Source organism: Colletotrichum destructivum, chromosome 7, assembly GCF_034447905.1.
Source record: "Colletotrichum destructivum chromosome 7, complete sequence".
Classification (NCBI taxonomy): Eukaryota; Fungi; Ascomycota; class Sordariomycetes; order Glomerellales; family Glomerellaceae; genus Colletotrichum; species Colletotrichum destructivum.
Genome location: NC_085902.1, coordinates 2,377,219 through 2,390,865, shown reverse-complemented (window position 1 = coordinate 2,390,865; position 13,647 = coordinate 2,377,219). Strand labels below are relative to the sequence as shown.

Sequence of the window (13,647 nt, the reverse complement as noted above, 5' to 3'; positions counted from 1 at the left end):
GATGTCCACTGCCAGCTTAGACAGATCGGGGGTGCAAGAGAATCTCCCATATGTCGTTGATGGCGCACCGTTCTCTGGCCCTCAGTGGACCTGCATGGACGCATCCCCTCCGTCGCGGAACACAAGCTGGGCATGTTTTCCGCGAACAATCTCTTCCTCCTCGCCATTGGAGATGATACTGCTGCTCCGATGACCCTTCGGGGTTTTGGTGCCGAACCCTAGGTCTCGGATACGGCCACTAGCGATATCGAAAATACAGCCGTGTACTGTGAGACCACGCTCCTTGATGGCCTCCTGGATAGTAACGTTGGCCATAAGGACCTTGACTCCAGTCTCAACATTCATCTCGGCAATCCGGACAGCCCGGAGGTCTTCGTTCTTGATGCCTGCGAGCTCCTCGGCATTCTGGGCGCGAACTGCCTTCAGGGGCGTGAGCCAGGTGTCGAGGACGCCTCCGACACGCGAATCGCCCAGGGCAGCCTTGGCTCCGCCGCAGGCCGAGTGGCCGCAAAGAACAACGTGCTTGACCTTGAGGTGAGCGACAGCATATTCGATGACGGCCGAGGTGTTGATGTCGGTGGGCGCGACGATGTTGGCAATGTTGCGGTGGACGAAGACGTCGCCGGGCTGGAGCCCGAGGATTGTTGTCTCTGGCACCCTCGAATCAGAGCACCCTAGCCACACTGATGCGATGTTTGGTTCGTCAGCAAAATGATGACCAGTATTTCAACGGCGGGCATGGCAAGCTGCTCGACTTGCATGGGCACAGTGAAATCTTACAGATCGAAGGCGACTGTCCTGAAGCGAGGTTCTTAAAAAATGCCGGGTTCTGATGCGATTTATACCCGGCCCATGCTTGGTTCGAGCTGAGAGCATACAGAAATTTGTTTTCTATGTCCAAGGAGACGTTGCATTGCGTCAGCGACTTCCGGGTTGGAACTTGGCCTTGTCCTTGGCTGTGCGCGGCTGTATCCGGGTACTCACGGTCATGGAACGCCATTGTGGTCAAATAATGGCGATTCAGCCAGAATCCCAACGAGAGTCGAAGAGGGGTATCAACTAGATCAATATGGTAAAGAGCAGCAGCAGTTATTGCCTTGCTTGCCGCCTTTGTATACGCGTGTCGTGTGGGCGGGAACTAGCTGAGGCCTGCGCAGCTGGAACGGCTCAACCAAAGTGTCAAGTATTAGATGAGACCCCTTTGACCGGAGCTAATGTCTGATGCAACGCAGAAGACCCGGGCCGGTTACAGCGGTATTAGTTCCCTTCAGGCTCAACAAGAGATAGCAGGTGTCGGATTCTAGAACCGGGGAGCCTCGACCGGGAGGCAAGCTACTGGCCGAAACGGCTAGGTGGTACAACGGCGTTGGGACCAAACAAGGCAACTTGCTTCTGACGACCAAGGATATGCGCAGTGTTCTGGTTGGAGAGACACAGAAGTCTTGCTAGAGCGACCGGGCACAAAGTGACGAGTGACCGACGCCGAATGCCGTGGTGTGATTTGAAGTTTTCCCGTGGGATGGTCGTGCCACTCGAGTATGAGCCAATGGTGTCGGGGTAGGAAACGCTACGACAATCAGCATATGCAACAGGATTCTGAGTCTTTTGGTGAAGAATGCGAGGGGGGAAGTAGAGAAGAAGTGGAAGAAAGAGGAACCCCAAAGGCCGTGTGAGTGAAAATGATAGAACGAGAACATGTGCGTGAGAGTGTATGGCATGGAAAGGACAACCTAACGTATTAGAAAGGCTTGCGTTGAGATTGGCAGAGACTTGTAGTCAGGCGTGGAATGTTGGGGGTTCCCCGACGGAGTGGTTACCCAAGAAGAAAAAGTTGCTTGTTGGATAAGTACAAGCAAACGGATTGTCGTGGGCAAGCTGAGAGACAGGCTACAGGACAGAAAGAAGGGGGGAAAGCACCAAGCAAGGTAGGTCGAGATCTTGCAGAGAAAGACGATAAGCTGCACACGGATTTCATGGGAGGTCACGTCCGGGGCTGTTCGCGGAGGAAACACGGAGGTCATATAAGTAGAGAATGACGGTTTTGTTGGAGGGGAGGGCCATTAAGACAGTTGATACAACGGTAGTGCATCTCGTGTCCTTCAGACTACGGCAGTCACTAGAGAGCTCTCCGCACTTGGAGACACAGCCAAGACCCGAACGAGTCGCCTCGAAGCGTCAACCGTGCCATCCTGGAATCGTCTGGGATATGCAAGCGGCAAGCGGTGAGGTTGAAAGATGGATGATTCTGAAGGGGGCTTCCTTGGCTTTGGGGTGCGCACTATTTCGATCGAGTTGTACTGTTTTACGCTAGCTATTCTGGGGAAACCCCCGGCGCCGACTTATGCCCCGAGAGGCTGTGTATCGTATTGGTAGGCTTCACCAGATGCGGCAAACATGACAACGGTATGTATGTTGGAGCTAGCCGAGGAGGATGTACCGAATGAGTAAAGGAAGTAGTGAAAGGGTGGCGGGAGGGGAAGGGGAGACATCTCCTGGAGGACAGACGCGAGGACAACAGTGGCTGGCTATATCTTCTTCCACCGAGCCGAGGGCACGAGAATTGTCTCTGTATGATTGTGAGAAGCAGTACACAGGGATACGCCCGTTCAGTCTGCGGCTCTCACGATAGGATTGAGGTAGGCCACAACCGGTGAGAGTCGCCCTTGACTCAATGGTTCCCTGGCGCCTCCTCGCAGCTATGAAACCGTTGCGTGTGGATGCCACAACTCAACATACCGGCATGGCAAGGCATGCTTCAAAGCCCCAAACCCGCTTTTGCTTCGCGTCTCACGCCCTTCCCCTAACTCTGACATCTGCTTTGAACCCCACAGTCTGATCAGCGTTTCTCTAACGACTTGTTGTATGCTGTACCCCGAGGGGTTGGCTTGACTGGCGGCAACTTCACCTCCACTCCGCTCTCTGAGCTCTGGCACCCGGAGAAGTGCTGGCATGGGTCGTCATCTGTCAAGATGCCTACTTCGTTAAATAGAAGAGACGGAAAGGAGAAATGCATGTTGTAGTGTGGTTGGCTGTTGCTGATCACTCCGAAGTAGACATTGAATATCTGGATAAGCAGAACACCTATTGGTCATGGATGGGTAACATATGTTTGAGTCCCGGCATTTGCTTTAAACTTTCAGAAGAAGTGTCCGGGAAATGGCCCGGTTGGAGGGAAACACGCTAGTCTCACGCCTCTCATCACAGATGACAGTCGTGCTAGAAAATGCGCTGCGAGAGCTGGTGGATCTACTACAGGAAGTTAAGATTGTAACAAGACAGTCAGAGTTGAGGAGCAATGAGTCGAGCTGATGGATTTGCGCCGGTCGATGATTGTCGAGGACAAAATGAAGGGATACTCCCGTCATCAATCAACACGGATTGGGTACAAACAATACTGGGTTTGATGCGGACGACGTAGTGTAAACGTGAAGCCAGAGATAACACGGCGTGGCAGCCAAAAGAACCATCCCGGAAAGATGGCCGGCCTTGACCGTATGAGATGTACAAGAGAAGTGCCGTCTGCAAGCGAGGGTGGTCCACAAGGGGGGCAGGAAATGGGACCAATAGGTAGGTAGGCGCAAAAGAGACAAGCACTCTTGGCTATTAAAGCTAGAAAGAGAAGAACACAGCTACGTGATTATTTGGATTGGCACACAACCAGTCTTCAACAACCGTCTATGCGTTAGCGAATGCAGGCGGCACCGTCTCGAGGTTCTTGACGGTCATACACAGAGCGAAGTCATGTCTGTTCTCAGACGCTGATCTCGTCCTGTTGATGCACCTTTAGTTTTGTGTCGGCAGACACAGGCAAAATTCTCTAAAGCGACCCCAGCTCTTTGCGAACTTCCTTGTCGCCGATCAACCCCACCCACCTCCTACCAAGTACGACTCATCGTCACAACGCACAGTCCGCTTTAGCAACTCTGCGAAGCAACTTTGTTGTAATGACCGTCACACGACTATGCTGGCAGGTCGACCAACTCTCTGGGCCTTCGCCATCTCGCCGACGGCAGATGGTCTTTTGAGCTTAGCATCACTGCCCAGAAAACCCACATCCACAGGTTTCAACGAGATGTTTTCATAGCACCTATGACATAATAAACGACCTAATCGACATGATACGGGCTTGCTAATGTTAAGTCAGAGAACTGACATTAACGCCGGCACCGTATCCCTATGATTGGGACAAGGACAACGTATCTCTTTTTCACCCTTCACGCAGAATCGATTTACACCACTCCGGTCGACCTCGGGATGGTCAATTCCCAGCTAGACACAAGATATTGCGTCGCCGGAGCAGAACATCATGAAAACAGTGCATGAACTTGAAACCCATTAGAATAGTCATCCCGACGCCATGCCAAATTTTTGTGAATCCGATAGCCTCCAGTGGCCTAGTCTCCTAATACACTAAAGTAGTCCGGGTATTGATCCATCTCAGACCTTGATGGCGTTGTCAAGAGCCTTCTGCTTCTTCTCGGTGCGCTTCTGGGCCTTGGCACCCATGATACCGCCACCCCACTGCTTTCTAGCGTTCTCCGTCTTCTCAAGATAACCATCCTTGATAGCAGACACGAGCTTGGAGAGCTCGGTCTTGTCCTCGGAGCGGACCTCGGTGATTGCGAGGACAGCAGCAGTCTATTACAACAAGTTAGTTTGCGAGCCGGATCGTGGGGCTACATCCGCCAGCGGAATTGGAGGCATACCTTCTTGTGGACGACAGTGCCGAGACGGGCCTTGCCCTTGATGATGGCGAAGGGAACACCCATCTTGCGGCAGAGGGCAGGGAGGAAGATGACCAGCTCGATGGGGTCAACATCGTTAGGGATCAGGACGAGGGAAGCCTTCTTGTTCTCGATCAGGCCGACGACGTGGTTCAAGCCGTACTTGACAGTGTAAGGCTTCTTGGAAACGTCCTCCTTCTTCTTGCCCTCCTTGATGGCGGTGGCCTCCTTGACGAGACGCTCCTTCTTCTCGGCCTTGGTCTCGGGGCGGTACTTGTTGAGGAGCTTGAAAGCCTGGGCGGCAGTGTTGCGGTCGAGGACGTGCTGGAACTGGGCAATCGCAGGAGGGACCTTGAGGCGCATGTTCAAGATCTTCTTCTGGCGCTGAAGACGAACATACTCGGGCCACTTAACCATGCGGGCCAAGTTACGGCGGGGCTGGATGTCCTGGCCGATGCCAAAGTTGCGGGGCTTACGCTCAATAAGAGGGTTCTGCGGCGGGTTGTCAGCCTCCACAGAGCTGTGCGGGCATCGGAGTGAAATTGGACAATGTACTGACCTTAGGAGCCTTCTTGGAGCCAGCCTTTCCCTGAGGGAAAGGGGCGGGAGCCACCTTCTTACCGGACTTGGGAGGCTGTCATTGAGAAAGAAAGACATCAGCGAGTTGTTCAAGTCAACTTGTGTCTTCCCTGAACTCTAAAGAGAAGGACGGCGAAGCATCAGAGAAGGCTCTCTTATACTTCACGCATCCCTCTCCAGCCAGAAGCATCATCGTCACCAGGTTCCCGGGACGCAAGCGCGCCGGAAAACCGTCAGGTAGATGGAAAAATCAAATCGCAGCACGCATAAGAGCGGTTGCTGGATGAGGGTCTCAAGGACCAAAGAAGTCGTAGACATCGTAATGTGTACTCACCATTTTGTCGGTTGTCGTGATGTTGCCTTGGGCGGGGATGAATGAAAGACGGTCACGGTTCCAAGTCTTCACAAGTTTCGGCGGACGAAGAAAAGGTTGCGGATTCGCCCTGTGGGCTGAGAGTGAAAAAAAATTAGGGCAAGAGTGGTCGTGGGTTTCGATAAGATGTCTCCTTCCAAGTTAGGCGACGTATTTTCTTATCTCCACGTGATCTGACTGACCCGGCATTCCTGTGAAGATTTGGGCTGCATTGTCCGGAGTGGTCGCTCAGCTACAGGGTTGATTTGACTCACTTTTTCATTCCGTCTTCTCAACATAGAATGTATGCTGACCTGGAATTGGTTAAATTTTGAATTAGAGGTCTTCGCGTTTGCAAGAAGCCATGGTTGGGGTTTAAGTCTGACGTTTCTGATTCCCATACATTCAGTAGAAGATCATGGCCAACAAGCACAAAATTCAGTCTGAATTATCTGCGTAGTTGACGAGCTAATTTTGAACCTCGCAACAGAGGCTCGCTGCCTTGGATTTGGTGGAATAAGTCTGTCATACCTATGGATGTCAGCAATGGAGGCTTCTTGATCATATCTATTTTGGCACGGGAGACAGAGGGCGGAGCAGATGACAGCCACCCATTTCGTCCAACATCCAACTGTTCGCCGGAACCGACAGCAATATGCCACAACGGCGGTACGTACCGACGGGACTTGCAATCAGAGCTAACTGCGAAAATCCGTTAAATCTTGCCTCACCACTTCAAAGGTCATCGGCGCCTATGACACATGCAGCTCCCATTTCTACTCAGAACCCGAATTCGAAACAACCCCTCTCTCTTCTCGGTTAGATTCAGCTCATAAGCCAGGTCTCCCGGCAGGAACGACAAAGGCTCCCTGGTAATCACCCTCAGACGTTACTTGAATCGGGGACTAAGTTTCCACGTCGTCGCGGCGCATCCTTCGATTCATTAAGGCCGGTTGTCACTTTAATAGAGGACAGCATTCTCGGATATAGACAACACACAATTGCTGTCAGAACCCCCATTTACTTCACTTCGGACCATCTCACCCCCCAAAGCGCCGCACGCTGTGCCCAGCCGTCCTGTTGTCGCCACAATCTCCCTGCGCGCAGCCACAGACATGGCCCCAGTTCAATGCGCAAAGTGCAAGACGGAGCGAGCTCTCGTCAAGCGACCCAAGAACCACCAAAAGCTCTGCAAGGCCTGCTTCATTTCGGTTTTCGAGGAGGAAGTCCACCATACCATTATCTCCTCGTCCATTTTTTCCCCGGGTGAGAAAGTGGCTATTGGTGCGTCGGGTGGCAAAGATTCGACCGTTTTAGCGAGCGTCCTCAAAGATCTTAACGAGCGATATCACTATGGCTTGGACCTTGTGTTGCTCAGCATTGACGAGGGAATCAAGGGCTATCGGGACGACTCTTTGGAGACCGTCAAGAGAAATGCCGTTCAGTACGATATGCCCCTGACGGTCGTTGGGTACGACGAGTTGTACGGTTGGACTATGGATCAGGTCGTCGAAACCATCGGAAAGAAGGGAAACTGCACCTATTGCGGTGTGTTTCGCCGACAAGCACTCGACCGTGGCGCGAAGATGTTAGGCATCAAGCACCTTGTCACCGGCCACAACGCAGATGATGTTGCCGAAACCATCTTGATGAACCTCCTGAGAGGTGATTTGCCTCGCCTGGGCCGCAGCACAAGCATCGTCACTGGAGATGACACATGTGATGTCAAGCGTAGCAAGCCTCTCAAGTACTCCTACGAAAAAGAGATTGTGCTATACGCCCACCACAAGAAGCTCGATTACTTCAGTACCGAATGCATATACAGCCCAGAGGCATTCAGAGGGACCGCACGTACCCTCATCAAGAACCTTGAGAGGGTCCGGCCAAGTGCCATTCTAGACATCGTCCGCAGTGGCGAAGATATGGCTCGTCTTGTTGCAGGCAGGCAAGGCAGCACCGGACCCACTGCTGGCGCTGCTGAGGACGAGGATTACACCACTGGCTGTGGCGCACAACAAAGCAAGGGTCCAGCGAGAGGGATTGCTCAGTTGGATGCAAACCTGAGCCAAGCAACTCTCGAGGAAAACCTCGAGACAGACTTTACTGTTACAGCAGCTGCGAAGAACAGGAAGCAAACCAAGAGTCGACAAGGGCCTAACCAGGCCTCGCTCGGTGTTCCTTTACAGACACTTGGCAAGTGCGAGAGGTGCGGTTACATGTCTAGCCAGGCCATATGTCAAGCTTGCTTGTTGGTGGATGGACTCAATAAGAACAAGGCGCAGATTCGGATTTAGATTCGAAATGTCTTTCCAATCTAGAAGAAACCCAGTTGAGGAGTTCCGGTAGCTTGTGTGATCGTGAATCTTCGACATAACGAGGCCCCGCCGCTACGTGATTGGCTTGTCAGAGAACCTTTTGAACAATCGTAAATATTGGAAGAAGAAAAGAAGGTTTCATTTTGAAGCTGGAATCAACGAGGCAGAGTAAGATGCCATACTTTCTAGTAAAGTACATGTTTTGGTTGACCACCATCTCCTACGAGATGCGCTTCTCTAACTGTGCGATATGGTTAGCACTTTCCAAGAAACCTAGACCAGATGCAAGCCTACTCTCCAAGGGTTGTTCAGCTCGAAGCCAGGAGGCGCTTCGTGGTTTCCAATTTGCCCACGCAAGTCGCCCGTAAGTCTACGGTCTCGGTCCATCACTGAGTATCCTATGTATTAGCTCGAAGTCGAATGATCAATTGTACTAAGCCCCTCGGGAGGAACATACTTTGCTACAAAAGACAGTTTGGTTAGCACCGTGAATTCCAAGAATGAGTCCATGTAAGAAGCACTTACCCGATCCCACTGGTCCAGACCCCAACGAGGCTTCTTTCCACCGTTCTGGATGCCCTTGATGACGTGCAGTCCGGTACCGGTGATACCGAACATCTGTGACAACTTAGTTTCCATTGTTCCGGTCGCCATTGCGCCGGGCAGGCGCCGTGACAAGCATCGAGATAGCTCTTACGGCAATCATGATTCCATAAGGAATGAGCGTCTCGAAAGGAACAGGCATTGTGGCGGGTAGCCGGTCGGCGAATTGCGGTCAATTGAGGATCTAGGCGTATCGATTGGTCGCAAGGCTGACAAGAGCGACAGCTTGCGGTCGTCGTTTGTCGGCAGACGGTTTGAGTGTTGTTGAACTCTGGTTTCCCAAGGTCAATGGTCTGGTTGATCAACTACCGCATATCCCAACCAGGACAATGGCTCGCGGACCTGTCGTTTCTCTATCACGTGATACAGCGTGTCCATCGTATTTCTAAAGTATATGATTGGCTGATTAGAGACCCACTATGTCGTACGTTATCCATTGGTCGCCGTGCAAATAGGGACATCCGGGCCTTTGACTATACTTTCTTACATCCTTGTATCCCCGTCTGGTGCCCGTACCCTGTGCGTACAGTGTCCAAGCCCCGATTACTGTACGCGCTACATTTTGAGCTGCATCCCTTTGGTTGCGCCAGCCGCCTGAGAGTCGGCAGCGTGTCACCTCTCTGCGCCTCGGACACGACTTAGAAGCCGCCGCTGGCCTTCTTCTGTCCTGGACGAAGCTCTCTCCATACAACAGAAGATAACGCGTCTTTCGGTTGTCAGCTGCAGCATTCGACGAGTACGGAAGACGGCGTACTAATCCCACGCGACGCTGCCCACGATCACACGCGCTGGCCACACTCTCCACTGCAACTTCCGCTCCAACCAAGACCAACTGCTACCATCCTGACGCGCCGTTCTCGTCGACTTCTCGCCACCCCATTTCAGCTATGGGCTGTGGACGCCATACTCTTGCTATCGAAGGACGGACCCAGAAACAATTGCTCTGAACGGCTTAATAGTTGTCTCACTTTCTCGTGTAGGGGAGGAATATTGCTGTCAAGATGGCAAGCGCGCAACTTACCGAGGAAGAGCTACAGCAGAGCGCGATTTTATCGGAGGAAGATGCCGAATTCGAAGACGCACCTTGTATAGCCGCTGATCAGATACCGCAAAATACCGAAAGCCCGTTGACGAACCCCAATACACATGATGACGAACTCTCGGATGCAGTTGGCGACGAAGACAATCAAGGAGACGCAAGCGTCATCGAGAACGACGTTGAAATGGGCGAGTACCCAGACGACAACAGCGAGCTTTCCGAGCAAGAATCACTAGACGAGGAGTTAGAAATTCATCCTCAGGGGGATCGGCACATGGAACAAGATGAAAGAGATGACGCCTCAGGCGGCGCTCGGAGTCGCAGCAGTAGTTTGCTGGACGATATTGAGGAGGATGAGGCGGAAGGCGTCGGCGCTGTCAAAATCAGGCCGGGTGAAACCGACGATGAGGACGCAGACGATCCTGAGAGCGACCACACTGATTCGCACAGCGAATCCGCCAACGAATCCGAGGAGGACGCTGCGTGGGACGATGTCGCCGCAGCAGGCGAAGATGACGAAGAGGGATCAGAGGACGCGGCACCTAATACGTGTATGTTCTGCAAGCAAGACGAAGAGCACGATCCTGCGGAAGACTTCGAGGAGTTTCTGACCTGTGTCGACTGCGGCGAAAATTGTAAGTGTATTTACCCCCTTAGCAGCAGGACACAGGCTAATGACACCTAGCACACCAACATTGCGCTCGAGCGGCGGGTGCTCTTCAGGAACTAAACAGTATGTTATTCCACATTCACCCTACATGTTTGCCACTGACCTATGGTTATAGGTGCCTCCCAATGGAAATGTCTCGATTGTGCATCGGAAGACCAGGCCCCTGTCGATGATGCCCAAGGCGACGCTACTCTGAAGCAGGAGCGCGATAACGCCGACGAGCACTATAAGGATAAGGAACGCGAGCCCGAGCTCGACGTCGACCTCTCTCCGTCTTCCAGACGCTCTACGGCATCTCAAGTTGCGCGGGACTTGCTTCCAGCCCAAAAAGGCACAATCAAACCCGACTCCCATTCGGTGTTTAACCACCTTTTGCTAGACGGCGACCCTATGGACGGATCCCGTGTGCTTCGTAAGCGCAAGACATCTTCTGTCGAAGCCGATGATGTTGTCGTGTCGCTTCGAAAGCGTCGGCGCAATGCGTCCAAAGAGCGGGACTCGAGCCAGGGTGCCGGGACATCGCAAGACGGTCCAAACGGGATCAAAGAAAAGGACTCACGACGCAAGCTGCGCCTCAACCCCGCGCGCAAATCCCAGGCTGTCACGATTACGCGACGGTCTCGTTCCATTATCGTCAAGATGCGCGTGACAACATCCGCTCTCCGCCGAGCCCTATCCAGAAAGTCTGCGTCAAGTCGAAGAAGAGTGGAGAGGGCAGGCACGGCTGCATCGTCGCATGATGGGTTGACCGCCGCCATGACGGGGTCGTTTACTTCATCAGACTATACGCACCCTTTCTATTCATTCTTCGATCGGGAAACGGACGATGTGAAAACGAAGCCCTACGGAGGTATCCTTAGCGAAACGGAGGCTGACACGTCAAGAACATTACCCACCAACGATGATCGCCGGCGATTTGACGAGGCCAAACAGAAAGCAGAAGAGGTCTGGCGGGCTCGTCTCCAGAGCGCCCAACTTAACCTAGCGACTCCTGCCAAGAGATCTAAGAAGAATTCTGGACCTGCGAGCCAGATCGAGTGCATCGATTTCGGAGGTTGGGAGATCGATACCTGGTATGCCGCTCCCTACCCCGAGGAGTACAGCCGGAACCGGACTCTCTACATCTGCGAGTTCTGTTTGAAGTACATGAACTCGGATTATGTTGCTTGGCGGCATAAACTCAAATGCCCTGCCAAACATCCGCCGGGCGACGAGATATACCGGCACGGTTCCGTGTCCGTCTTTGAGGTCGACGGCCGAAAGAACCCGGTGTATTGTCAGAATCTTTGCCTTCTCGCCAAGCTCTTTCTAGGGTCCAAGACGCTCTACTACGATGTCGAACCGTTCCTTTTTTATGTCCTGTGCGAATACGACGCACTTGGCTATCACTTTGTCGGCTACTTCTCGAAAGAAAAAAGAGCCAGCAGCCAAAACAACGTCTCGTGCATCCTGACTTTGCCTATCCATCAGCGGAAAGGCTATGGCAATCTGCTGATTGATTTTTCTTACTTACTCACCCGCGTAGAACGCAAGACCGGGTCGCCTGAAAAGCCGCTTTCTGACATGGGTCTTGTCTCCTATCGCAACTACTGGAGGCTGGTCCTGTGCCGATATCTACTGGACCATGTCGAAGAAGACAAGTCAGCGGCGCCAGGCCTGAGCATTCGACAGATGTCCGACGACACCGGGCTGACTCCTGACGACGTCATTTCTGCCCTTGAAGGCCTCAGATGCCTCGTGCGTGATCCTCAAACCGAGCTGTATGCTTTTCGCGTCGATATAGCATACTGCAACGAGTATATTGCGAAGTGGGAAGCCAAGGATTACGTCAAACTAAACCCAGACTCTCTCACCTGGACACCGTACGTCATGGGACGAGGCAACGCCACGAACTTCGAGCTTGGCCCTGCTATCAGTGCGATCGCACCGCGAGAAGAAGACGACAGTCAAAAGCCGGCTCACGAGACACTGCCACCTACCTCACATCAAGACCCAACCACCAACGGCCTTCCGACCAAGGGCATCGCCAACAGTCCTCACACACCTGACGGCGCCTCGTTCGCTAGCACAGAGGGTGTTGGCAAAGATGTGAATGGGTCGAAGGCGGGGAACGACGTTTACGAATCGACGGAGTCACACCATGATGGTTTACTGCTAAACGGCAATACTGGCAAGGAACAGGCCCATGAAGAGGCGTCTCGGCGCAGTGAAGTACCTCATCCGACGACTCCTGGACCGCCAGTGGGGCAGGACTGGGCCGGCATGTATAAGAGCGTACCGCCGTCTAGGTTTGAAGTGTATCCGCCTCCTGGTGGCCGACGTTCGGACCGGCCGCGGCCAAGTGTTCCTCGGCCATCTGTGACTCGGAACACAAGCAACAGCTCGCGACCACGTCGATCCGGTGGTGGTGGTGGTAGCAGCGTGAGGCGACCCACCGCGACCCGGCCCAAGAGCAAAAGCTCATCGTCATCATCGCGGCGGAAGACGGGCGGGACGGGACGCGGACCGGGCCGGTGGCCAAAGGGTACTAAGAAGAGCGATTATGGGAATGCCGATAGTGGACCTGGTCTTCCGCCGGGTTGGGTCAAGGACAAGCAACAGCTTGCCAGTCTCGGGGTAGCCAAGGGTGAAGAGGTTGATGGACTCACGTCCGAAAGCAAGGAGACGATTGACGTGGTTCGGGTTCAATTCGAGAAGGGGGCACAGGATGCCGCGAGCGGAAATGTTGCTGGGGGCTACCATGGCAGCCATGGCAATGCCGATGGCCGTACGGACGATGAGTGAATGCCAGACAGCCGATACCCCCCTACTGTAGTTCCTGATGGCGTTTCGGACGATTTTGTTAAATAGTGTATAAATAGTGCGGGAGCGGAGTATTAAATGAGAACAGCTGATACGGCTCTCGTGGCAAGTGAGACGAAGTGACAGGTTGTCAGATGCATATAGCTACGGCGTAACCTTGACATGATGTAGCTGATGCGTTCCCCGTATATCCTACAGTATCAATGGTGAAGAGGCTATTTTGAGCAGGCCGCGGTATTCTGGAGTCAGTACATGGTAGAAGAGAATATTTGCGGGGTCTAGACCTTGGAGCGGACACGAGTTTATTTGGTATACATACTTCGCGGATGGTATAGTAGGTAGGTAGGTGAGAATCACTCATAGCTTGAGCCAGAGCGTGCTGTTGGGAAAGTGGGCGAGCGCGTTACAGCTGCATGCGGCTCCCGGGGCAATGCGATTGCATGCTACCGGCGCCCGTCCCACTTCAATCTCTCACCGTGCTTGATACCTACCTTACCTACACTACCTACCTACCTACAATATGAACATACCTCGCGCAGTAGTCCACGTTGCATCTCGAAGCT

The 13,647-nt window shown here is 53.1% G+C and overlaps 5 protein-coding genes across 5 annotated transcripts; 2 read left to right on the top strand and 3 right to left on the bottom strand.

The window, feature by feature from the left end:
- On the bottom strand, positions 1 to 2,066 carry CDEST_11270 (Putative carbonic anhydrase). The gene is made up of 3 exons (XM_062927426.1): positions 1,731 to 2,066; positions 781 to 1,567; positions 1 to 683 (listed from the first exon to the last, which is right to left on the bottom strand). Exons 2-3 carry the CDS (start codon positions 998 to 1,000, stop codon positions 82 to 84), a joined length of 822 nt encoding a protein of 273 aa, XP_062783477.1. The 5' UTR covers positions 1,001 to 1,567; positions 1,731 to 2,066; the 3' UTR covers positions 1 to 81.
- Positions 2,067 to 4,231: 2,165 nt separating this feature from the next.
- On the bottom strand, positions 4,232 to 5,803 carry CDEST_11269 (Putative ribosomal protein eL8/Nhp2 family). The gene is made up of 4 exons (XM_062927425.1): positions 5,638 to 5,803; positions 5,284 to 5,358; positions 4,707 to 5,216; positions 4,232 to 4,638 (listed from the first exon to the last, which is right to left on the bottom strand). The coding sequence occupies exons 1-4, from the start codon at positions 5,638 to 5,640 to the stop codon at positions 4,438 to 4,440; spliced, it is 789 nt and encodes a 262-aa protein (XP_062783476.1). The 5' UTR covers positions 5,641 to 5,803; the 3' UTR covers positions 4,232 to 4,437.
- Positions 5,804 to 6,770: 967 nt separating this feature from the next.
- CDEST_11268 (Putative tRNA thiolation protein, TtcA/Ctu1 type) lies at positions 6,771 to 7,949 on the top strand (the record flags this gene model as incomplete). The annotated part of the gene is made up of 1 exon (XM_062927424.1): positions 6,771 to 7,949. The coding sequence occupies one exon, from the start codon at positions 6,771 to 6,773 to the stop codon at positions 7,947 to 7,949; it is 1,179 nt and encodes a 392-aa protein (XP_062783475.1).
- Positions 7,950 to 8,190: 241 nt separating this feature from the next.
- Positions 8,191 to 8,715, bottom strand: CDEST_11267 (Putative NADH dehydrogenase [ubiquinone] (complex I), alpha subcomplex subunit 1; the record flags this gene model as incomplete). Its single annotated transcript, XM_062927423.1, has 4 exons — positions 8,191 to 8,211; positions 8,265 to 8,359; positions 8,492 to 8,588; positions 8,668 to 8,715. The coding sequence occupies 4 exons, from the start codon at positions 8,713 to 8,715 to the stop codon at positions 8,191 to 8,193; spliced, it is 261 nt and encodes an 86-aa protein (XP_062783474.1).
- Positions 8,716 to 9,163: 448 nt separating this feature from the next.
- CDEST_11266 (Putative histone acetyltransferase domain, MYST-type, Zinc finger, FYVE/PHD-type) lies at positions 9,164 to 13,183 on the top strand. The gene is made up of 3 exons (XM_062927422.1): positions 9,164 to 10,247; positions 10,298 to 10,345; positions 10,398 to 13,183. The coding sequence occupies exons 1-3, from the start codon at positions 9,575 to 9,577 to the stop codon at positions 13,064 to 13,066; spliced, it is 3,390 nt and encodes a 1,129-aa protein (XP_062783473.1). The 5' UTR covers positions 9,164 to 9,574; the 3' UTR covers positions 13,067 to 13,183.
- Positions 13,184 to 13,647: the final 464 nt, after the last annotated feature.

Bases quoted from the DNA above. Each gene is read 5' to 3' on its own strand.
- CDEST_11270 (XM_062927426.1), bottom strand. From the start codon at position 1,000: ATGGCGTTCCATGACCGTGAGTACCCGGATACAGCCGCGCACAGCCAA. The intron at 684-780 runs GTAAGATTTCAC...ACATCGCATCAG, and splicing joins AGGACAGTCGCCTTCGATCT to TGTGGCTAGGGTGCTCTGAT.
- CDEST_11269 (XM_062927425.1), bottom strand. The intron at 5,217-5,283 runs GTCAGTACATTG...AACCCGCCGCAG, and splicing joins GCTCCAAGAAGGCTCCTAAG to AACCCTCTTATTGAGCGTAA. The intron at 4,639-4,706 runs GTATGCCTCCAA...TTGTTGTAATAG, and splicing joins GCACTGTCGTCCACAAGAAG to ACTGCTGCTGTCCTCGCAAT.
- CDEST_11266 (XM_062927422.1), top strand. From the start codon at position 9,575: ATGGCAAGCGCGCAACTTACCGAGGAAGAGCTACAGCAGAGCGCGATT. The intron at 10,248-10,297 runs GTAAGTGTATTT...AATGACACCTAG, and splicing joins TGTCGACTGCGGCGAAAATT to CACACCAACATTGCGCTCGA. The intron at 10,346-10,397 runs GTATGTTATTCC...CTATGGTTATAG, and splicing joins TGCTCTTCAGGAACTAAACA to GTGCCTCCCAATGGAAATGT.